The 22,607-nt window shown below is 42.4% G+C and overlaps 2 protein-coding genes across 3 annotated transcripts; both read right to left on the bottom strand.

Annotated features, from left to right (window-relative positions):
• Nucleotides 1–794: 794 nt before the first annotated feature.
• Nucleotides 795–9,156, bottom strand: LOC118401192 (tripartite motif-containing protein 16-like). The gene is made up of 6 exons (XM_035798494.2): nucleotides 8,513–9,156; nucleotides 8,175–8,261; nucleotides 6,038–6,271; nucleotides 5,352–5,511; nucleotides 2,412–2,471; nucleotides 795–2,307 (listed from the first exon to the last, which is right to left on the bottom strand). The coding sequence occupies exons 1-6, from the start codon at nucleotides 9,116–9,118 to the stop codon at nucleotides 1,730–1,732; spliced, it is 1,725 nt and encodes a 574-aa protein (XP_035654387.1). The 5' UTR covers nucleotides 9,119–9,156; the 3' UTR covers nucleotides 795–1,729.
• Nucleotides 9,157–12,636: 3,480 nt separating this feature from the next.
• Nucleotides 12,637–21,595, bottom strand: pdp2 (putative pyruvate dehydrogenase phosphatase isoenzyme 2). 2 transcript variants are annotated; one of them, XM_035798498.2, is made up of 10 exons: nucleotides 21,468–21,595; nucleotides 20,798–20,909; nucleotides 20,370–20,534; nucleotides 19,845–19,964; nucleotides 19,433–19,719; nucleotides 19,176–19,281; nucleotides 18,954–19,023; nucleotides 15,914–16,080; nucleotides 15,429–15,728; nucleotides 12,637–15,312 (listed from the first exon to the last, which is right to left on the bottom strand). In XM_035798498.2, exons 2-10 carry the CDS (start codon nucleotides 20,867–20,869, stop codon nucleotides 15,040–15,042), a joined length of 1,560 nt encoding a protein of 519 aa, XP_035654391.1. In that variant the 5' UTR covers nucleotides 20,870–20,909; nucleotides 21,468–21,595; the 3' UTR covers nucleotides 12,637–15,039. The 2 variants fall into 2 exon arrangements, with proteins under 2 accessions (XP_035654391.1, XP_035654390.1); XM_035798497.2 differs by having other exon boundaries at nucleotides 21,255–21,557.
• Nucleotides 21,596–22,607: the final 1,012 nt, after the last annotated feature.

Here is a 22,607-nt window from a genome sequence, read left to right as displayed (position 1 = left end):
ACATTAATATTTACAAAAATGAGAAGTGTTTTAACCTAGTCAATCTCTTCTATACATCGAGCCAAGAGAGTTTGAAAGGCATATTGTTGCCATTAGCCCACTGATTACAGTGAAGGGCAAGACACAGCTCTGTTCTTGACCAGCTGCAGCTTTCCAAGGTTGCAAGACCTGACCATATATTCGGGCAGAAGTCAAAATAAAACGGGAGCCTGCAGTACTTGTTTGGTCGAGTGTGGTGCTAAGAATGCTGAGCATCTCTTTATCACAGACAGACCTCTCACCATCTTTACATCAATTTAATTAATATGCCTTGACTATGACAATTTACAGTCCAACCTGTTAAGTCTGCTCAACTTGCTCAACAGCCACCATTCACTACCAGATTCAGCTGAGGTTTAACATTTATGGAGTGATTTGTACCAAATACTATGCTCTTAGTCTTCAACATATTCAGGACTAGTTCATTACTAGCCACCCATTTTTAAACTGACTGCAACTCTTTGTTTAGTGATTTCACTAGCGGTGGCCGCTGACGTGTATGAGGTTGAATCTTCAGCATACATAGACACACAGGCCTGGTGTAAGGCTAGTGGTAGATCATTAGTCAAAATAGAAAACACTAATAGGGATAGTTCAATCCAAAAAGGTTTTCTGATGTCAAAAGTGGTGTAATATTGAGATGAGTCAATGTGCCACTCTGCTGTGTTGCTATCCTGCTCTCCTGGTGAAGAACTACAGCATCAGAACATTAAACTGAAAATCAGCAACGGTTTGGAATCAGAAGGAAAAACAGACAAGATTGAGGATTTTTTTTATTTGCTGTGCAGTTCAATCTCCTGGTGGTGATTGCTCAATGAGAGCTTTACACACACGGTATTCTGCGTGTTTCTACTTAAAATACACTCTTGCTTAGACAGTGTTTCCCCCACTTTTTTTAATTTAGTCAAATATAAAGCTTTGCAATCAAAGCCTAAGCACTGGTGGGGGTTTAGTTCAAATAATTAAAAAGCCTGAGAGCACTGAGCGAAAGACAGGAATAGGCAGCTTTCAGAAAGAGAGAGCGATCCAGCATGATTTGCCTCATAAAATCAAGTTTGTTTGCTGCTTGAAAAATAAAGAGATTAGATGCAATGGATGTGTCTGAAAATGTTACTAGTTGTCATACCCTTGCTTCCTCTATCCTGGTTTTCTAAATTCCTCTCAAAGCACATTGGAAGAGAGGATCCAGGAGGTTATTGGAATGAGATTTGAGACAGCTAGTAACATTTTTAGAGACAGCCAATAAATTCAGCTTTCTGACTCCCTGCTGTCCTCTCCTGGTTTGATAAAGCAATTTGTTATTCTCTAAAGGTGACAACTACCTTTTCTGTCCACTAACCAGCCCTCAAAGGTTATAAGGGAGTTTACCAAAAAGTCATAACATTTCAAACCGTTAATAATCCACAAAATTCAACAACACAATACATAATTTAATTCCGTGCATTGTTGACTTTACTTTAGGTCTGCATATATGATCTCCACCATCTCATCTCATGTGGAGATACATCATGCTGTTACTGGAAGTAACACAGTTGCTTTTTGCATTGTCATTTTCCTTTTTGAAGTTTTACATTTACATAAAAATCAGTTATCAAATTTGATTCTTGTTGATAACACTAATTTCTGTAATCAGATTTAGAGTAAATTATGATGATTTTTTTTGGTATGTGAATATTGGACACATGTAGTGTTAAGGCAAAGGAATTATCTTCACGGATGAATCACAATTACAATAGAACCCAGGATAAAGGGGTTCAGTAAATGTGGTCTGGACTCTGTGGAGGAGGGTCATTGTGTCAGAGACGCTGTAGAAGGACAGAGTTCCTGCACTGTGATCCAGGTACACTCCTACTCTGGAGGAGGGCGCGACAGGGATTTTAATCTCTTTTGTAAAGTCCTTATCAAAGTCCCTTTTAAATCCCAAAAGTGACTCAAATGGTGCCATATTGTGCCTGATAGAGCAGCCATTTGAATAACATACCAAACACCAGGACTTATCATTGTTCCCAAACCAACACTCTGTTCCACCGTGCCTCTTGATCCCTTTATATGAGACCGCTATAGTAACCATCCCACTCCACTCTACCTCCCAGTAGCAGGCCCCAGACAGACCCTCTTTACACAGCACCTGGTGCCACATCTGAAATCTTTCTGGATTGTGAGGACGTATGATCTGGCGCTCACGACTGTATGCCACCTTTGTGTTCTCTTCAGACAGATACAAACGTTGAGTTGGTGTGTTGGGATCCAAAGTCAGCTGGTAATAATCTGTGAATATATGAGAGAAAAGCTGTGGTGAAGATGAACTCAAGATGTCAGTGGGTATTGTTGAATAAAAAAAGTATGTTTTTGTGTGTGTGTCATTAACTCACATTTCAAGAACTCTTCTCTGGTCCTGGGCACAGGAGGTGGGACAATGTGAAGTCCTGACACTATGAAAACAGAGAGAATCAAACATGACTGGTCCTTCAAGACTGATCACGCCTAGGGTTGCACATTGAGGAATATTCAGAGGTGGAAACTTTCCGTGGGAATTAACGGGAATATATGGGAATTATACAGATGTTTTGATATATTTACTATATCATATGGAAACAGAAACATAAACATTTTACCTTATCATAAGTAGAGATAATTGCAAATGATTAAATCCTTCCAATAGAAATGTAAAAAAGTTTTTAGTTATGAATTGAAATGTAATTAAATGAGTTGACAACTTTAATTGAATGACTCTTCACATGGGATGATTTCACTGAACAACAATAGAAAGGGAATTTTGAATGACCCCAATGATCCATCGCATCTCCCAAAAACTTTTTCAACATACGTCTGTAAAATGATAGTCTAGAAACTAAAGCTTGGTTGTCTTCCTCTCAGGCTTCCATGTCTTCTCCCTGGACCTCCTCAATGTCCACCTCTTGAACATCAAACTCTGAGGCCTCATCTTCACTGTCACTTTCCAACACTGTTGAGGATGGCTCGTTGTCAGGCTCAAAAAGCCTCAAATTTGCCCGGATGGCCACCAATTTTCAACCCTTGTATTGGTCAACCTGTTGCGTGCTTTGATGTGTGTGTTCCCAAACAAGGACCAGTTGCGCTCTGAGGTGGCTGATGTTGGTGGGATTTGGAGGATGATGGAGGCAACAGGGGGAAGATCCTCAGATCCAAAGTCCCTTCCACCAAGTGGCTGATGAGATATGTTGGCACGACTGTCATATTGCATCTCCATCCCAAAGCCCTTGCTTGGAAGTGTACTTTGCCAGACTGCCAAAAATCTTGCTCTCATCCAGGCCAAGGTGGCGAGACATGGTAGTGATGACACAATAGGCCTTGTTGATCTCTGCACCAGACAGGATGCTCTTGCCCGCATTCTTGGGGTCCAAGATGTACGCTGTGACGTGTATGGGCTTCAGGCAGAAGTCTTCACGCTTTTTGATGTATTTCAGAACTGTAGTTTCGTCTGCTTGGAGAAACAGTGAAGTGTGCAGGGCAGTACGGATTTATTCTCTTACATCTGCAAGCAGAGTCTGAACATCAGACAGGTTTGCATTGTCTCCCTCAATCCGTGCAATGGCTACTGCTACAGGTTTCAGGAGTTTCAGGCTGCTTACCACGCTCTCCCAAAATACATCATCCAGGAGGATCCTCTTGATGGGGCTGTCCATATCGGCAGACTGTGATATGGCCATTTCTTGGAGAGACCCCTTCCCCTCCAGGAGAATGTCAAACATGATGACAACACCACCCCAACGGGTGTTGCTGGGCAGCTCCAATGTGGTGCTCTTATTTTTCTCACTTTGCTTGGTGAGGTAGATTGCTGCTATAACTTGATGAACCTTCAGATACCTAACCATTTCATTGGCTCTCTTGTAGAGTGTATCCATTATTTTCAGTGCCATGATGTCCTTGAGGAGCAGATTCAATGCATGAGCAGTACAGCCAATGGGTGAGATGTGAGGGTAGGACTCCTCCACTTTAGACCAAGCAGCCTTCATGTTTGCAGCATTGTCTGTCACCAGTACAAATACCTTCTGTGGTCCAAGGTCATGAATGACTGCCTTCAGCTCATCTGCAATGTAGAGGCCGGTGTGTCTGTTGTCCCTTGTGTCTGAGCTCTTGTAGAATACTGGTTGAGGGGTGGAGATGATGTAGTTAATTATTCCCTGCCCACGAACATTCGACCAACCATCAGAGATGATTGCAATACAGCATGTTCTCTCTATGATTTGCTTGAAATCTTTTCAGAAATCTCTTCCAATACACATTGCCTGTGAGCATCAGAGGTGAATCAGTTCCATACACAGCTCGAGCAAGACACTCATCAGCATTTCTCTGACTACGTTCTTCCATTGAGTCAAAAAGGAGGACCATGAGTTGTTGCTATCGATAAGGTTTCTGATTCATCATTTTCACCTCTACTTCTATTCGAGGGACTTTTGTCAGAGGTTGCTTGTTGTGAGCGCTGAGGGGACTTTATGCACTTGGCCAGATTATTCTGCATCTTTGTTTCATTCTTCACATATGATTTGGCACAGTATTTGCAAATGTATACAGCTTTTCATTCTACATTAGTTTCAGTGAAATGTCATCAGATAGTGCCCATTGCATTTTCCTGGAGATTAGAAAAGAAATTGTAAAAAAAATAATAATACAATTCGATGTACAGATAAATAGTTAAGCAGTTAGATTAAACAACTCCTTTGTAAGATACATCTTTAAAACGAAACATGTATGGAAACAGGTGAATTAACACTCCTCAGTTAAAAGGCTCAAGCAAGCTAAAACCCACATGGTAGAAAAAAACTAACTAGCAGAAATTGTTATCAAGTTAGACATTATTTAAACCCACTTTGCTGTAGGCTACTATTTACTAGTTAACAAAAAAATATGTACGTCATATCAAATATATTCACCCCACCCAGTATTGTAATCAAAACTTACCTCAACAGCATCTCATTAGTGTGCAAGATCTTGAGAATCAGCTGTACATGTGATGGAAGAGTGCATGCAGAGGGTTGCAATTGAATTGGGGATAGTTTAACCAAAATATGCCCTAGAAAGACCTAGAATTGCCTTGTGTATCCCACAAAAAAGGTTCACTGTTATAAGCTAACTTTTTAAAATGAATTTAAGATAAATTCCCCAAATTCCAGGGCTTAATTTCCCATGGCACTACCACATTCTAAATTAAGAGTTAACTCCATCCATTTAGGACACACTGCAGTGTAAATCAAATGCCCTATCAGGAACGTAACCATCGGCAATTGATTGAATCCCATATTTTAATGTGGTCTAAGAAGATGTGTCCATACTTTGTACAGACAACATAATTATCTCTCCAGCGCAGATATCTTCAAGTCGGTTTCTCAGCTCAGAGACAGAGTTCATAACATCCTCAAAGGAGACGTGATGGTTGATAGTGATGCTGGGTAAGGCCTCAGACCCAGGAGGGACACAGAAAGACTGGAAACTCTAGATTCAAAGACACAGAAAAAAGGAAAATATGATTCTTGAGAAACACAAATTAGTTTAAAGTTTTATTTTATTTAGTCGTATGGGATACACATGGTATACACCATCCAACAAAATGCTTACTTGCAGGTAGACCAGAGGCTTAGTGCAGTATCCCCACCTCCAATAAACTGCTGTTTTATAACTAATTTCCTGCTATTCTACACATTTTTCCATGAGGCTGAGAACTTTGTTTTGCAGTTTTAAAGCCAATTTCCTGTCATAAATAAATAAATACTTATGACATGTTCATATGCTATCTGGTGCTATGTTTTTTGTTGTGTATGCCCCCTGCCTTGTGGGGGCTGCGAGTGTTCTGAGAAATAAGAAAATATAAGAATACGAACATAAAATTAATGGCTCAGTAGAACAGAATAAACATTTTAGCATAAGTATAACACGGGAAGGCACAATTTATAGATTCAAATAATTTAATTAAAGATTTCCCTTTAGTAGAGACACCTGCTGCAATGGACAGTGACGTCACCTGGAGGAAATGGATGTGATCCTCTGTGTGTGAAAGCTGCTCCAGCTCAGCCTCTCTCCTCTTCAGCTCAGCCACCTCCTGCTCCAGCTGCTTCAGGAGTCCTTCAGCCCGACTCACATTAGCCTTCTCCTGGGCTCTGATAAGCTCCTTCACCTCAGTGCGCCTTCTCTCAATGGAGCGGATCAGTTCATTAAAGATCTTCTCACTACTCTCAACTGCTGCCTGTGTAGAGTGCTGTTATGACACACAAAGAGGAGAGGTGGGGGGCATTTTAATCACCCCATTCACTCAGCTTTCACCAGAACTCCAGACAGCCTGTTCCCCACAGTGAGGTTCAGTGGGATGGGAATGTGGCCTTCCATGGATTCCTAACTGGCTCTAGTTTTGCTGGACTTAAAAATAGTAAGTCACTTAGAAAGGACAATCTGCTAAGTGAAAGCATGTAAATGTGACTTGTTTCAGGAAACTAGGAGCATGTCGCACATCACTTCTTCAGGAGTGGCATTCGAACATAAACATTTATTTTTTATCAAAATGTGTTTTTTGGCAGAATTGCCTTCTGGAACATGTGAACTTTCATTTGCCTTAATAACAAACTTGTATTCCATCCAAAAATATTAATACAATTGTTAAATTACGAGCCTAGTTCGTTTTGCCACAGAAAAAGACAAGAGCCTACCCGCTGGCCATGATTGGCTGAGATAATGGATGGGCTGGAAATGCCGGGAGATGAGTTTGGATTGGTCTGCCATGTAGCACGCATCTGTTTATACGTGAGCTGCTCAATATGTGTTGACAGTCCTTTGTACCGTGCTGTTTTTAAAACATATAACATTAGCCATTGAGAAGTACTTTTCTCAACAACATTGATGCCCTGAATTTAACAGGCACTATCGACAGATCAGTTGTAAAAAGTGATGGGTTCATTTCTGCACAGGCCACGGTCAGTGTGAACCGGAGTGACTAGACACAACGCTGTCCAAACAAGATGTAACGCCAGATACAAACAAACGGAGTTAAATGGTTCCACTCTGCCGTGAAGCGATCATCCATGTATATGGGTAAGAGTCTTGCTACATTTTCAGATATGTTTATAATTTAGTCAGAAAAAAAAAAAATCAAGTTAAAGCATACTGTTAGTTAGCAAATGTTGCTAATGTTAAATGTATGATCTGTGAGGTAATATTATTTGAATTAAAAAATGAATTTGCATTGCTAGTTATAGCTAATGTTAGCTAGCGAACGCTGAACCTTTTACACCTGCATTGTTTGCTGTTTGGGGTTTTAGGCTGGGTTTCTGTACAGCACTTTGAGATATCAGCTGATGTACGAAGGGCTATATAAATAAATTTGATTTGATTTGATTTGAACCTAGTTTGTTAGCTTTAGCTACCTACAGATTCATACTACATCTATGACAATGTTTGGATTGCTAGTAGTATGAGTTGGGATTATGCTAGTTCATTGTTTAGCTAGCTAGCTACATGTCTAAACAAAGGACCCTGATTATTACATGACCCATCAAATTAGCCATGTGTGTCTGGGGATGAATACGACCAACCACTATATTTCATGAATATGTGTACATGTCTAGACAATAGTGACCCACTTAGTAGATGTGGCCCGTGGGAGGGTTATAGCATTTCCTTCACATGACCAATCCATTTAGACACGTGTGTCAGGTAAGCATCATCTACTGATGATAAAATATTTTATCAGGATATTTTCTGTTTTTGATATTGCTACTATGCAACTAACCACTTCACTATACTGTTTACACCTGTATCCTATGCATGTGACAAATATATTTAGATTTTAGCGTGAGTTTACCACATGGCCTCACATGTGAATCCTTAAAGAGATGGGTGGGGCTAATGCTTAAGAAGAAGAGCTCTCCAGTATGTACCAAAACATTCAAAAGGACATTTTCTCAAAAGTGGGGTTACAAGTTAATCAAATTTCAAAGCAGAATTACTTTCCCATTGTCCGTTAACTGCAGTGTATGATATACCATTTTCTAGCTCTGTGTCTCTACTTTTATCTAATGTAAAAAAACACCATTTCAAATGTTGGTACAAAAATGTTTTGCTACATAAGACCGAATCGAAGCGCTTGGTCACAAATGGTCAAAACTCACCTTGAATGACTTCACAGCCTGTCTCACCTCCAGCATCTCCTTCTCTCTCTCCTTGATTCTCTGCTTAGATTTCTCCCCCAACTGCCTCTGTAGAGAAACAAATGTCATTTCATTCATTATTTTTCTATTCTAATGAATGATAGTCAGACTTTATGGCATGTCAATGTCCATGTCTTATCGAAGGAAAAGGATTATGTAGTGTTCTGTGTATTTTTTCATGTTTTGCAAGTTCATAAATGGAATTTGTCCTTGTTCAGATGCAAATAAGGTACATAGGGACCATCCGTCGTTTTATTTTGGAATTCTTAATATTTAAGCAAGTGAATTAAGGTTCTTACTTGTTTTTCAGCTATTTCGGCTGCAGCAGAGACTGTATCATGGCCCTTATGTTGATCCAACATACACAGATGACAGATACATTGCTGATCTGTCCGGCAGTAAACCTCCAGTAGTTTGTCATGATGAGAGCAGATCTTCTCCTGGACTTGTGTGGAGGCCTTGACCATCTTGTGCTTCTTAAAGGCAGGAGATTCATAGTGAGGCTGGAGGTGTGTCTCACAGTAAGAGGCCAGACACACCAGACAGAACTTGACAGCTTTTAATTTTGTCCCAGTGCAGACGTCACACTCAACATCTCCAGGTCCAGCATAACAGTGAGCAGGAGGAGCAGTTTGGAGTTTTGTCTTCTTCTTCTTCTTCTTTTTAGTATTTTTTTCTGTCAGTGTCTTCACCATTTCAGCCATAACTGTGTTTCTGTTCAGAAAAGGCCTTGGGTTGAAGGTCTGTCTGCACTGGGGGCAGCTGCAGACAAGCTTCTGATCTTCCTGATCCCAGTAGCCTTTAATACATCCAATACAGTAGCTGTGTCCACAGGGAATAGTCACTGGATCTTTTAGTATCTCTAAACAGATCGAACAACTGACCGAGTCCATGGCTTCTGCCATTTTGAAACACGTAAAAAGACTGAGCGCCAGAGTTACGTTTCGTTTCTTGTTTGCAGAGTAGGCGTGGCTTTCACGGACCTATAACATTTCACTTCCTGGATCTGTGAACTCACATCTCAGATACCAGTTATGGCCAGCACATACAGTTGAAGTCTGTACATTTAAATGCAGTTTTTCACAATTCCTGACATTTAATCCTAGTAAACATTCCCTTTTTTAGGTCAGTTAGGATCACCACTTTATTTTAAGAATGAGAAATGGCAGAATAATAGTAAAGAGAATTATTTATTTCAGATTTAATTTCTTTCATCACATCCCCAGTGGGTCAGAAGTTTGCATACTCAATTAGTATTCGGTAGCATTGCCTTTAAATTGCTTAAATTGGGTCAAATTTTTCAGGTAGCCTTCCACAAGCTTCCCACAATAAATTGGGTGAATTTTAGCCCATTCCTCCTGACAGAGCTGGTGTGACAATCTGATGTGGCACATGTAATGTCAGTTTAGTTGATGGTTGCTGGTCCAACTGTCCTGGAATGTTGACTTGAATGGGCATGGCTGTTCTAGTAAATGTAATTCTACTTCTACTTGTCTACAAAGTCCTTCTGTGGCTCAGTTGGTAGAGCATGGCGCTTGTAACGCCAGGGTAGTGGGTTCGATTCCTGGGACCACCCATACGTAGAATGTATGCACACATGACTGTAAGTCGCTTTGGATAAAAGCGTCAGCTAAATGGCATATATTATTATTATATTATAATTACAATGCCTCAAAGAAAGTTCTCGCTCTCTGGCTATGGCGCTCTACTTACAGTTGAAGTTTACATACACTTAGGTTGGAGATTAAAACTTGTTTTTCAACCACTCCACAAATTTCTTGTTAACAAACTATAGTTTTGGCAAGTCGGTTAGGACATCTACTTTGTGCATGACACAAGTCATTTTCCAACAATTGTTGACAGACAGATTATTTCACTTAATCACAATTCCAGTGGGTCAGAACTTTACATACACTAAATTGACTGCTTTTAAACAGCACGGAAAATTCCAGAAAATTATGTCATGGCTTTAGAAGCTTCTGGTGGGCTAATTGATATAATTTGAGTCAATTGGAGGTATACCTGTGGATGTGTTTCAAGACCTACCTTCAAACTCAGTGCCTCTTTGCTTGACATCATGAGAAAATCAAAAGGAACCAGCCAAGAATTGTAGACCTCCACAAGTCTGGTTCTTCCTTGAGAGCAATTTCCAAATGCCTGAAGGTACCACGTTCATTTGTACAAAAAATAGTACATAAGTATAAACACCATGGGACCACGCAGCCGTCATTCCTCTCAGAAAGGAGATGCGTTCTGTCTCCTAGAGATGAACGTACTTTGGTGCGAAAAGTGCAAATCAATCCCAGAACAACAGCAAAGGACCTTGTGAAGATGGAGGAAACAGGTACAAAAGTATCTATATCCATAGTAAAATGAGTCCTATATCGACATAACCTGAAAGGCTGCTCAGCAAGGAAGAAGCCACTGCTCTAAAACCGCCATAAAAAAGCCAGACAACGGTTTGCAACTGCACATGGGAACAAAGATCGTTATTTTGGGGGAAATGTCCTCTGGTCTGATGAAACAAAAATATAACTGTTTGGCCATAATGACCATTGTTATGTTTGAGCATGGTGAAGTTATTAATTACACCTTGGATGGTGTATCATTACACCCAATCACTACAAAGATACAGACATCCTTTCTAACTAAAATGCCAGACACGAAGGAAACAGTTGCAGAGTTTAATGGCTGTGATAGGAGACAATGGGAAAATGGATCAACATTGTAGTTACTCTACAATACTAACCTAAATGACATAGTGAAAAGAATTATGCCTCTACTTAATCACAATATTCCAAAACACACATCCTTTTTGTAATAAAGCACTGAAGTAAAACTGCATAAAATGTTGCTAAGAAATGTACTTTATGTCCTGAATACAGTGTTATGTTTGGGGCAAACAACATATCACCGAGTACCACTCATATTTTCAAGCATGGTGGTGGCTGCATCACGTTATGGGTATGTTTGTCACCGGCAAGGAATAGGGAGTAATTTAGGCTAAAAATAAATAGAATAGAGCTATACATAGGCAAAATCCTAGAGAAAAACCTGGTTCAGTCTGCTGTCCAACAGACACTGGGAGACAAATTCACCTTTCAGCAGGACAATAACTTAAAACACATGACCAAATATACACTGGAGTTGCTTACCAAGACAACATTGAATGTTCCTGAGTGGCCGAGTTACAGTTGACTTTAATTATCTTGAAAAATTGATGGCAAGACTTGAAAAAGGATTAGCAATGATCAACAACCAAATTGACAGCTTGAAGTATAAAAATAAAAAATGCAAGTATTGTACAATTCTGGTGTTCAAAGCTTTTAGACTTACGCAGAAAGACTCAGCTGTAAACGCTGCTAAATATGATTCTAATATGTATTGACTCAGGGGCATCAATACTTTTGTAAATGAGATATTTCTGTATTTAGTACATTTGCTAACATTTCTAAAAACATGTTTCACTTTGTTATGAGGTATTGTGTGTAGATGGGTGAGCAACAACAAAAAGATTTAATCCATTTTAGATTCAGGCTCGAACACAAAATGTGGAATAAGTCAAGGGGTATGGATACTTTCTGAAGGCACTTAGTCGAATGTAGAAGTGAAACTAACAGACTTCCTTATAACCATCCCCAAACAACCCTGTCCTTTTCTGTGCTCTTGTTTATTAGTTCTTTATTATGACTCAACTCCTTCATAAATACACTAAGGTATAGCAGCTGGGTAACAGTAGGACACTAATTCCTTTATTTCATTTCACAACATTCAAGAAGAACAAAACATGAATTATCTGGAGTTAGGGGAGTCCTACAGTTTAATTGCCCAGCTGCTTCCTCAGAATCTTCTTAAAGGAGTTGAGTCATAATGACAGTTACACTGACAGACTACTGTATATGACTTACATCTTACATGGATTTCAAGAGTAAACATTGAAAAGGTAATTTAAAAGTAATTTTTATCATTTAACTAGCAAGTCAGCTAATAACAAATTCAGATGTATTTATTTACAATGGTGGCCTACCAGGGAACAGTGGGTTAACCGTCTTGATCTGGGACAGATTGTAACCTTGTCAGCTCAGGGATTCGATCCAGCAACTTTTCGGTTACTGGCCCAACACTCTAAACACTAGGCTACTTGCCGCCCCAAATTGGCTTTATCTGGCACACCCTACACGATTTTATCAGATCTTGACAAAACACTTCCAGTTTATACAGTTCTCCAAATTTGAAGAGCTTCATTGTCAATAGAGAACAAAAAAACAAAAACAAAAATTGACTATTTTAAATTTGTTCATTTTGTACATGAAACAATTACCCAAGATAGAGTAGTGATGGTGGCACAGGAAGATTGAAATGTTTGAAGATCAAATGAGAACTGAAAACAAGGCCTTAATTTCCCATTTTGAAGGGAATTGCATTAATTTAACCAAAAGGTCCTTTATTGAAACAGAAGATGGTACATTGTGACCTAAAATACTGACATGTGACTGACTAAAAAGTACACTTCGTCCAGCCTCTGATCCAGTGTTAATTGCACTAAAGAATCCCTGTGGGAGAGGCGAGCATAATACATTTTTAAAAATACTAAGAGGAAAACAGGATTTGAGAGAGCAGAGGACGAGTAACTTGCAGACACATTACAGTAGATGGAGAAAACTCAAACCTAACACAGGCAGGCAAAGAACTAACAGAGTTTAAGGGTTTTGGTTAACATTAACATATTTTCATTCAGGAAGTGAATTAAAGTTGAAATCGTGATTTGAAAAAAACAATTACAGCAAAAAATGAACAATTTAATTTCATCCCCTGATCGGACTACTCTTAACTTGGCATTACGAGTACAATTTGCATATGCCAATAACAATGAAACATTCAGTTTGTGGACTGTCGATTGTCAGCAAATAGTCAAAATATGACACATAGCAGGTTTACCAAACTAACACCAGGTAACAAATACAAAACATAGTTCTGAAAATATAGTTAAGATTTTATCAGACTCAGTAAAAAGTGGGGAAGTGCACCAGAGAGTTCATAAGAAAATAGGATTTATTTAAAACTATGGCCAAGTATGACGTGGTACCCAGTCAAGTCTTGTGAAACACTTAGCTCCGATTGTGCTTTGGGACTATGATGACTATGCAGTAAATAATTACAGTTTTATCAGCATACATACACACATAAAACATCATGGTTATTCACCTAAATGTAGGAGTCAAGCTAAAAAGAACTTCATGTATACTCAGCAAAAAAAGAAACGTCCCTTTTTGAGGACCACGTCTTCCAAAGAATTCTTAAAAATCCAAATTTACTTCACGGACCACTGTAAAGGGTTAAAAACACAGTTTCCCACCTGTGGAACGGTCGTTAAGACACTAACAGACGGTAGGCAATTAGGGTCACAGTTATGAAAACTTAGGACACTAAAGAGGCCGTTCTACTGACTCTGAAAATCACCAAAAGAAAGATGCCCAGGGTCCCTGCTCACCTGTGTGAACGTGCCTTAGACATGCTGCAAGGCGGCACGAGGACTGCAGATGTGGCTAGGGCAATAAATTGCAATGTCCGTACAGTGAGATGCCCAAGACAGCGCTACAGGGAGACAGGACAAACAGCTGATCGTCCTCACAGTGGCAGACTACGTGTAACAACACCTGCACAGGATCGGTACATCTGAACATCACACCTGCGGGACAGGTACAGGATGGCAACAACAACTGAGTTACACCAGAAACGCACAATCCCTCCATCAGTGCTCAGACTGTCCGCAATAGGCTGAGAGAGGCTGGACTTAGGGCTTGTAGGCCTGTTGTAAGGCAGGTCCTCACCAGACATCACCGGCAACAACGTCACCTATGAGTACAAACCCACCGTCACTGGACCAGACAGGACTGGCAAATAGTGCTCTTCACTGACGAGTCGCGGTTATGTCTCACCAGGGGTGATGGTCGGATTCGCGTTTATTGTCGAAGGAATGAGCTTTACACCGAGGCCTGTACTCTGGAGCGAGATCGAGGGTCCATCATGGTCTGGGGTGGTGTGTCACAGCATCATCGGACAGAGCTTGTAAGCAATCTCAACACTGTGCGTTACAGGGAAGACATCCTCCTCCATCGTGGTACACTTCCTGCAGGCTCATCCTGACATGATCCTCCAGCATGACAACGCCACCAGCCATACTGCTCGTTCTGTGAGTGATTTCCTGCAAGACAGGAATGTCAGTGTTCTGCCACGGCCAGCGAAGAGCCCGGATCTAAATCCCACTGAGCACGTCTGGGACCTGTTGGATCAGAGGGTGAGGGCTAGGGCCATTCCCCCCAGAAATGTCCAGGGAACTTGCAGGTGCCAAGGTGGAAGAGCGAGATAACATCTCACAGCAAGAACTGGCAAATCTGGTGCAGTCCATGAGGAGGAGATGCACTGCAGTACTTAATGCAGCTGGTGGCCACACCAGATACTGACTGTTACTTTTGACCCCCCTTTGTTCAGTGACCCATTATTCCATTTCTGTTAGTCACTTGTTCAGTTTATGTCTCAGTTGTTGAATCTTGTTATGTTCATACAAATATTTACACGTTAACTTTGCTGAAAATAAACGCAGTTGACAGTGAAGACGTATTTTTTTTTGCTGAGTTTATTTAACCATCTGAAAAACACTAATACAATGCCACTCAGTTCTCTGCGAGCAGTATTTGAGCCTTAGGCCTAGGTACGCAACAAATGTTTTCACCGTAGGGTAAAGTAAACAACTGTCAAGAAATGTGTGTGTGTTATGTGACCAGGCATGAGTTGAAGTATATGTTCGTGTGTGTCCCCATCTGCATTACCTGTGTTGTCTGACCAGATCAGAGTTCAGATAAACCACAGTAGCTGTGATATCATCTCTGTACATGCGTGCTAGGTCCTCAGGCAGAGCCAACATAGATGCCAGTTTCTCCTGGCAGAGCTCTCCATACTGCCCGGTGCCCAGGGCATGTCTGATGAGGTGTGTGGCAGCATTGGGGTCCAGGGTGGGCATGGCAAGGGCACGGCGTTTCCACAGCAGCTCTTGCATCTGGCCCAGGTTCAACTGTCTCTCAGTGGGGGAGACTGGAGCCTAGAGGGATGACGGTTTACGACAATAGAACTGATAATTGGATATGTGCACCTGGAAAAAAAACACCTGTAAGAAGTTTCTCCCTAAAGCCCTCACACACACCCTCTCATCCTTACCTGTAGATGAATCCCACTCAGGTGTTCGCCCACCAGCCGAACCGCCTCCTCAGAGCTCATCTCGTCCCACAGCCCGTCAGAGCCCAGGATCAGGAAGCGGTCCTGCGGTCGGAGGCTGTGATAGGTCAGCTGCGGCGCCACGTCCAGGTAGGGCGGGCTCAAGTAGTTGGGCGGCGTGTACTGGTAGAGGTTAAGGAAGTCCAGTTCTATTCCAGACTCCAGGCTTTCGAGAACACTCTGCTGCAGCTCAAGGCTCCACTTGAACCTTACGTCTCCAAACGAACGCAGAGGCATCAGGATCTAGAGATCACGAGATGGAGAATTAGTCACACAGAATACATGCAGAGGTAACTATACTGTATGAGTCTGTCACCAGTGACCACCGTTTCTCTCTCCAGCGCAGCCTGGTCTTTCTTATGATACACAAATAAATATACAGTATTTGATCGAACAACTATTATGTGATAGTGGTGGTGTGTTCTGACCCCCAGCAGCCTGTTGTCAGTGATCACAGTGTCCCTCTCCGAGGGGGGGTGCTGGGCTCGGAGCCTCTCCAGCTCAGCCTCGTTTTGTGCGTTGTGGTCCTGGGACAGGGGTAAGGCGCTCCACGACCCGTCCTCCTCCTGCACCCCCAGCACTGCACGGCAGTCACCTAAGTTTACGCCACACATTAGCAAATAACTTCATTTTCATCTGTGTTCAAATAAGAAAATAATAGTATAGAATTTTAATGTCCATTTGTTGCAAACGGGGAGTACTTTAAGAGTGTCATTATCACAGAATTATCATGATACAATCCCATTATAGACAGCTTACAAAACATTAAGAACACCTTCCTAAAATATTGAGTTGCACTACCCTTTGCCCTCAGAACAGCCAGAATCAGTCGGGGCATAGACTCTATAAGCTGTCGAAAGCATTCCACAGGGATGCTGGCCCATGTTGACTCCAAAGCTTCCCACAGTTTTGTCAAGTTGGCTGTATATCCTTTGGGTGGTGGACCATTCTTGCTCAACAGTTTCCTGTGTGTATTGTGATAAACCCAGCAGAGTTGCAGATCTTGACACCCTCAAAAAGGTGCGCCGGGCACCTACTAGCATACCCTGTTCAAAGGCACAAATCTTTACTCTTGCCCATTCACCCTCAATGATACACACAATCCATGTCTCTAGGCTTATCCTTCTTTAACCCGTCTCCTCCCCTTCATCTACACTAACTGAAATGGATTTAACAGGTGACATCAGGTGGTGAGGGTCGGTAAACAACATCTCCACCCTGCTGATCCTCAACACTGGGGCCCCATACTTGATTCAAACCTCTCTTTTAAAAAGCATGTGAAAAATTCCAATAACCAAATTCAACCTAGCTCATTTCCGATTTATACGAAATTGTTTTGACTACAGAGGTAGCAAAACTGTACTTCAAATCTATGATACTCCCCCACTTAACATACTGCTTGACTAGTTGGGCCCAAGCTTGCTGTACAACATTAAGACCTATTCAGTCTGTCTACAAACAGGCTCTCAAAGTGCTTGATAGGAAGCCCAATAGCCATCACTGTTACATCCTCAGAAAGCATGAGCTCCTGAGTTGGGAATTTCTTGTGCAATACAGCGATGCAGGTCTTGTATTCAAGATCCTAAATGGCCTGGCGCCCCCTCCACTCAGTACTTTTGTTAACCAGAAAACCCAAACATTCAGCAGCAGATCCACAAGGTCTGCCATGAGAGGTGACTGTATAGTTCCCTTAAGGAAAAGCACATTTAATCAATCTGCTTTCTCTGTGAGAGCTTCCCATGTCTGGAATACACTGCCATCAGACACACATAAGTGCACCACATATCACACTTTCACAAAATTCTTGAAGACATGGCTAAAGGTCAATCAGATTTGTGAACATGGTCCCTAGCTGTGTGTTACCGCTTTCCATGTCTGTAGGTGTCAAAGTGTGGAAACACTTGTTGCTTTTATGAATTGTGTCTTGCTGCTTTTTGTTCTGTTGCTCTGTCTGTATGCTACATCTTGCTTGTCCTATGTTGCTCTGTCTGTTTACTATGTCTTACTTGTCCTATGTTGCTATTGTCTATATTGTAATCGTTTTTAATAACCTGCCCACGGACTGCGGTTGAAAATTAGCCGGCTGGCTAAAACCGGCACTTTTACTGAAGCGTTGATTAATGTGCACTGTCCCTGTAAAAATAAAATAAACAAGGGTGCGTTCTGAGCCCTCTCCTGTACTCCCTGTTCACCCACGACTGCGTGTCCATGCACGCCTCCAACTCAATCATCAAGTTTGTGGACGACACTAGTGGTAGGCTTGATCACCAACCACGACGAGACGGCCCACAGGGAGAAGGTGAGGGCCCTCGGAGTGTGATGTCAGAAAAATAACCTCACACTCAACGTCAACAAAACAAAGGAGATGATTGTGGACTTCAGGAAACAGCAGAGGGAGCACCCCCCTCCCCCCTATCCACATCAAATGGGACAGTAGTGGAGAGGGTAGCAAGTTAAGTTCCTCGGCGTACACATCACGGACAAATTGAATTGGTCCACCCACACAGACAGTGTTGTGAAGAAGGCGCAGCAGCACCCCTTCAACCTCAGGAGGCTGAAGAAATTTGGCTGGTCACCAAAAGCACTCACTAACTTCTATAGATGCACAATCGAGAGCATCTTGTCGGGCTGTATCACCGCCTGGTACAGCAACTGCTCCGCCCACAACCATAAGGCTCTCCAGAGGGTAGTGAGGTCTGCACAATACATCACCGGGGGCAAACTACCTGCCCTCCAGGACACCTACACCACCCAATGTCACAGGAAGGCCAAAAAGATCATCAAGGACAACAACCACCCGAGCCACTGCCTGTTCACCCCGCTATCATCCAGAAGGTGAGGTCAGTACAGGTGCATCAAAGCAGGGACCGAGAGACTGAAAAACAGCTTCTATCTCAAGGCCATCAGACTGTTAAACAGCCACCACTAACATTGAGTGGCTGCTGCCAACATACTGACTCAAATCTCTAGCCACTTTAATAATGGTAATTGATGTAAAAATGTATCACTAGCCACTTAATATGTTTACATACCCTACATTACTCAGCTCATATGTACATACTGTACTCTATACCATCTACTGCATCTTGCCTATGCCGTTCTGTACCATCACTCATTCATATATCTTTATGTACATATTCTTTATCCCTTTACACTTGTGTGTATAAGGTAGTAGTTTTGGAATTGTTAGGTTAGATTACTCGTTGGTTATTACTGCATTGTCGTAACTAGAAGCACAAGCATTTCGCTACACTCACATTAACATCTGCTAACCATGTGTATGTGACAAATAACATTTGATTTGATTTGAATAAGGGATAAATAAAAACAAACCGACCAAAACAAAACTGGACCGGCACAGACCTAAAAACAAAAGTACTATAATTTGATAGTTTCACCTGGTCAGTCCATGTCGTGGAAAGAGGTGTTCTTAAATGTTTTGTACACTCAGCGTATATCCCACCCTACCTGCATTCGCCACATGGATCCCCTCAGTGCCCACGTGGGCAACACAGGCTGTGGAGCCAGCAAACGCCACCTAGTTGGATGTGTTAAACACAACAGAGAAAGTCAGGGGAGAATTGCCACCAATCCATTGCTAAAGACCCAGGCAATAGCATTGCTGATTCAGGTGAGAAAATTTGAAATTCCTGATTAATCTTGAATGAGGTGGACGGCACACACTCACACCTGTATGGCAGTACTCCTTATCAGGTCGCTAGAGTGTGGGACCTGGGCCTCCAGAGAGATGTCTGTGTCCAGACGCTTAAAGGCATAATACAGAGCATCAGACGGACTGGGAGGGAGGCAAGGAGGATAGAGGGTTGAAGAGACATATAAGAACCAGAAGACAAAAACAGTTGGTTAACAATACTAATCAGAGAGATGAGTCAGGCCCACACCTCATGGCATGCTCATTGTCTCACAACGTCCACACACAGCCCCACCTCATTCCGTCGCCGTGCTCCTCGCTGTCCAGAAGCTCCTGCCAGAAGACCCGGAGGTGTTCTACGTAGAGCGAGGCTGACTCTCTGTAGTTGTAGTCTCCGTGGTTTTTGTACCACTGTAGGATGGGAGGGACAGGCCTGCTCTGCTCCATGCAGTGTTCCAGCTCCTCAAGTCCTCTCTGGGACATCATGGCCACCGCCACATAGTACAGCAGACGCTCACTGACCGCCTGGGCACACGCCCAGCCACCATGACCATCAAATACCCCGAACAGCGTGCCCTTAGTCTGGGGAACATAGACTGTCAAACATCCTGGATAACATTCCCTTAGTCTGGGGGAGAGAGAGAGGGAGGAACTGGGGGAGCATGTTAGGCATTCTCCTGCTTGTTTGTAACTAGCAACACACACACTTGTAGGCAGGTGGCTGCGCTGCGGCGGTCCTCGTTGGGGGTGTTAGCTGCCAGCTGGTTGCTTTCAAACTTCCTCACAGCACTGAGACCCCGGCCATCAAACTCAGGGATGCTCACTGCCTGGGTTAGACAGAACAATAGGGTGTATTTAAATAACTGGAGAATAAATTATGCCTAAAACATGTTGGTTAGGGGTGAGCCATGCACCCTGGTGCAGACAGGGTGTGAATGCAGACCATATACAAAAATCACTCCATGGAAAAATACTAGACTGTACTAAATAACTAGATCAACAACCTTCATTAGACAAAGGCATTCTCCTGCTTGATGGCTTATATCAAGGGTTTTCAGTCCTGAGAAAGCCCAGCCCAATGCCATCACACCTGATTCAAGTACCCAAGGGCATTAATGATAGGTTAAAACAGGTGCAATATTGTTGTGCATCCTGAAGTGGCCCACATACAGATGGGAAATGAACACCCCTGTTTTATATGATTACGTAGTGATTATTATAATAAGTGCTACCTGCTCGTTGGCTCGCAGGATGCTGCTGATCTGGACACGGCTCAGCTGAAAGTCCAGGTCCTGACGGGTGGAGAGGAAGCGCATGGTGGCCCCAGACCTACACCTAGCACCAGACACAGAGCAGCCCCAGGAAGACAGGCAGGCTCGCTGGGTCAGACTGGGCCACTGAGAGGGGGAGGGGCAGGAGGTGTAGAGGGCATGATGGCCAAAAGAGAAAGACAGGAGAAGGAATGGATTGACATAATGACAGGCCAGCATTTACATTGATAGTGCAAACGTTCGCTCCCTCCAAGGGCTGCAATCAAAGTCATCCATTAATGTTATTTAGTCTACTTGCTGAGTGCAAACACCTGGTTTCCCAGACAATTGCCCTAAACCAGTCACTGATTGAACGCTTTGGTGTTTCTGATTTCTCAGACAGCACCTACCTGTGGAGAGAGGGGGCTGGGGGTGCTGCTTGCAGCTCGCAGAAGGATGCGGCCACACACATGGCTAGACATCCGAAGGCTTGAAGATGAGAGGCTCTGCTGTGCCTCAGACCTAGAAAACAGCGGCTAAGCAATAAAATGTCTGCAATTATCACCTGCACACCTGACTAAGCTTAGCAGATTTGGGAGTGGAAATAGCTAGCTACTGTAACGTTTGTCGTTCAAGTAGAGCGCGGACACAAGATCCAAGCACTAACGTTATAGCATATGTTTGGTGCAGCTAGCGCTAAGTTGGCTATGTATGTAGATTTCATGTGGAAACAAATTCGGGTAACGTTCGCTAGCTAGCTAAAATATAAACAGAATACAGTAACGTAACCTGCTAGCCTACATCAGATCATGCTCATTAGTTCACACATTGTAGCAACGTTATGCAACGTCGCTAGCTGTTACTTACACCGTTTAGATTAACTTTAACAGTTAATTCTACGGTGTGCTTTGATGACTACGACCAAACAGACTGCCGCTGTTAGCTAGCCACCATTGATGTACGCAGAATAGCTAGCGAAGTTGTCCACCGGATGCTTGCAAGCGATACTTAGATAGCGATATTTATCGGACGTATAATAATGAATCAGGTATCTAACGAGTGAAGAAGTGTAAATCAAACCATTCTCAGATCGACTGCTGCGGTGTGTGCCAGCTGCCCAAAAGAACAAGACAGGTAAGCTACTGCTTGCCTGTCATCGACACCTTCTTCTTTGAGATTGGGGGTTGACGGATCGCATCCAATTTTAAAGGTGCATACACTGCCAACTACTGTACTGGAGTGTGAGGCCAGTCACGTCATACCTACATTTAATTATCTTCAGTCCTGTTCCTCTAAGAAAGTGAAATAGAGCCCTAGATACCACTTCTAAACCATACAGGTCACAAAATATCACATGTTCCACTATTTCCTCCACTGAACACTCATCACACAGACCTGTTTCATGTCGCTCTATCATCCACAATGTGGCATTCAAACCTCTATGCCCATACCTTGGTCTGCTCCACACAACATCCTCTCTCCTACATCCCATACTCCCCACCTCTTCCTCAACTGACCGGTGCACATCATACAATTGCCTTTCCTTACTACTAGAATCCCACTACCTTTACCAAAGAACGAGCCCTTTTGCCCGGATCAAGGACTTGACTTCCCTACGGCCCAACAGGACCTGAATATATCAAATCAAATTGTATTTGTCACAAGCGCCGAATAGAACAGGTGTAGACCTTACTGTGAAATGTGTACTTACAAGCCCTTAACCAACAATGCAGTTCAAGAAATAGTTAAGAGTTAAGAAAATATTTACTAAATAAAAAAAATCTTAAAGTAAAACAAGAAAGTTACATAACAATAACAAGGCTATATACATATATAGGTGCTTTTACACCTGCATTGTTTGCTGTTTGGGGTTTTAGGCTGGGTTTCTGTACAGCACTTTGAGATATCAGCTGATGTACGAAGGGCTATATAAATAAATTTGATTTGATTTGATTTGATTTGATACAGAGGGTACCGGTACCGAGTCAATGTGCAGGGGTACAGGTTACAGGTCGGGATAATTTGTAATGTGACTCTGCATAGATAATAAACAGCGAGTAGCAGAGGTGTAAATAGTCCGGATGGCCATTTGATGAATTGTTCAGCAGTCTTATGGCTTGGGGGTAGAAGCTGTTATTAAGGAGCCTTTTGGTCCTAGACTTGGCGCTCTGGTACCGCTTGCCATGCGGTAGCAGAGAGAACAGTCTATGACACCGCCAA

The sequence above is a fragment of the Oncorhynchus keta genome, chromosome 22 (genome assembly GCF_023373465.1).
Source record: "Oncorhynchus keta strain PuntledgeMale-10-30-2019 chromosome 22, Oket_V2, whole genome shotgun sequence".
In the NCBI taxonomy this organism is placed as follows: domain Eukaryota; kingdom Metazoa; phylum Chordata; class Actinopteri; order Salmoniformes; family Salmonidae; genus Oncorhynchus; species Oncorhynchus keta.
This window is presented reverse-complemented; position numbering and strand designations above follow the sequence as displayed.

Coding starts and splice junctions, on each gene's coding strand:
- LOC118401192 (XM_035798494.2), bottom strand. CDS start 9,118: ATGGCAGAAGCCATGGACTCGGTCAGTTGTTCGATCTGTTTAGAGATA. Junction 6,272..8,174: donor AGGCTGTGAAGTCATTCAAG/GTGAGTTTTGAC, acceptor GTGTCATAACAG/CACTCTACACAGGCAGCAGT. Junction 2,308..2,411: donor CAGAGAAGAGTTCTTGAAAT/GTGAGTTAATGA, acceptor ATATATTCACAG/ATTATTACCAGCTGACTTTG.
- pdp2 (XM_035798498.2), bottom strand. CDS start 20,869: ATGTCTAGCCATGTGTGTGGCCGCATCCTTCTGCGAGCTGCAAGCAGC. Junction 16,081..18,953: donor GATCCATGTGGCGAATGCAG/GTAGGGTGGGAT, acceptor GCGTAAACTTAG/GTGACTGCCGTGCAGTGCTG. Junction 15,313..15,428: donor TGAGTGGGATTCATCTACAG/GTAAGGATGAGA, acceptor TCATCCCTCTAG/GCTCCAGTCTCCCCCACTGA.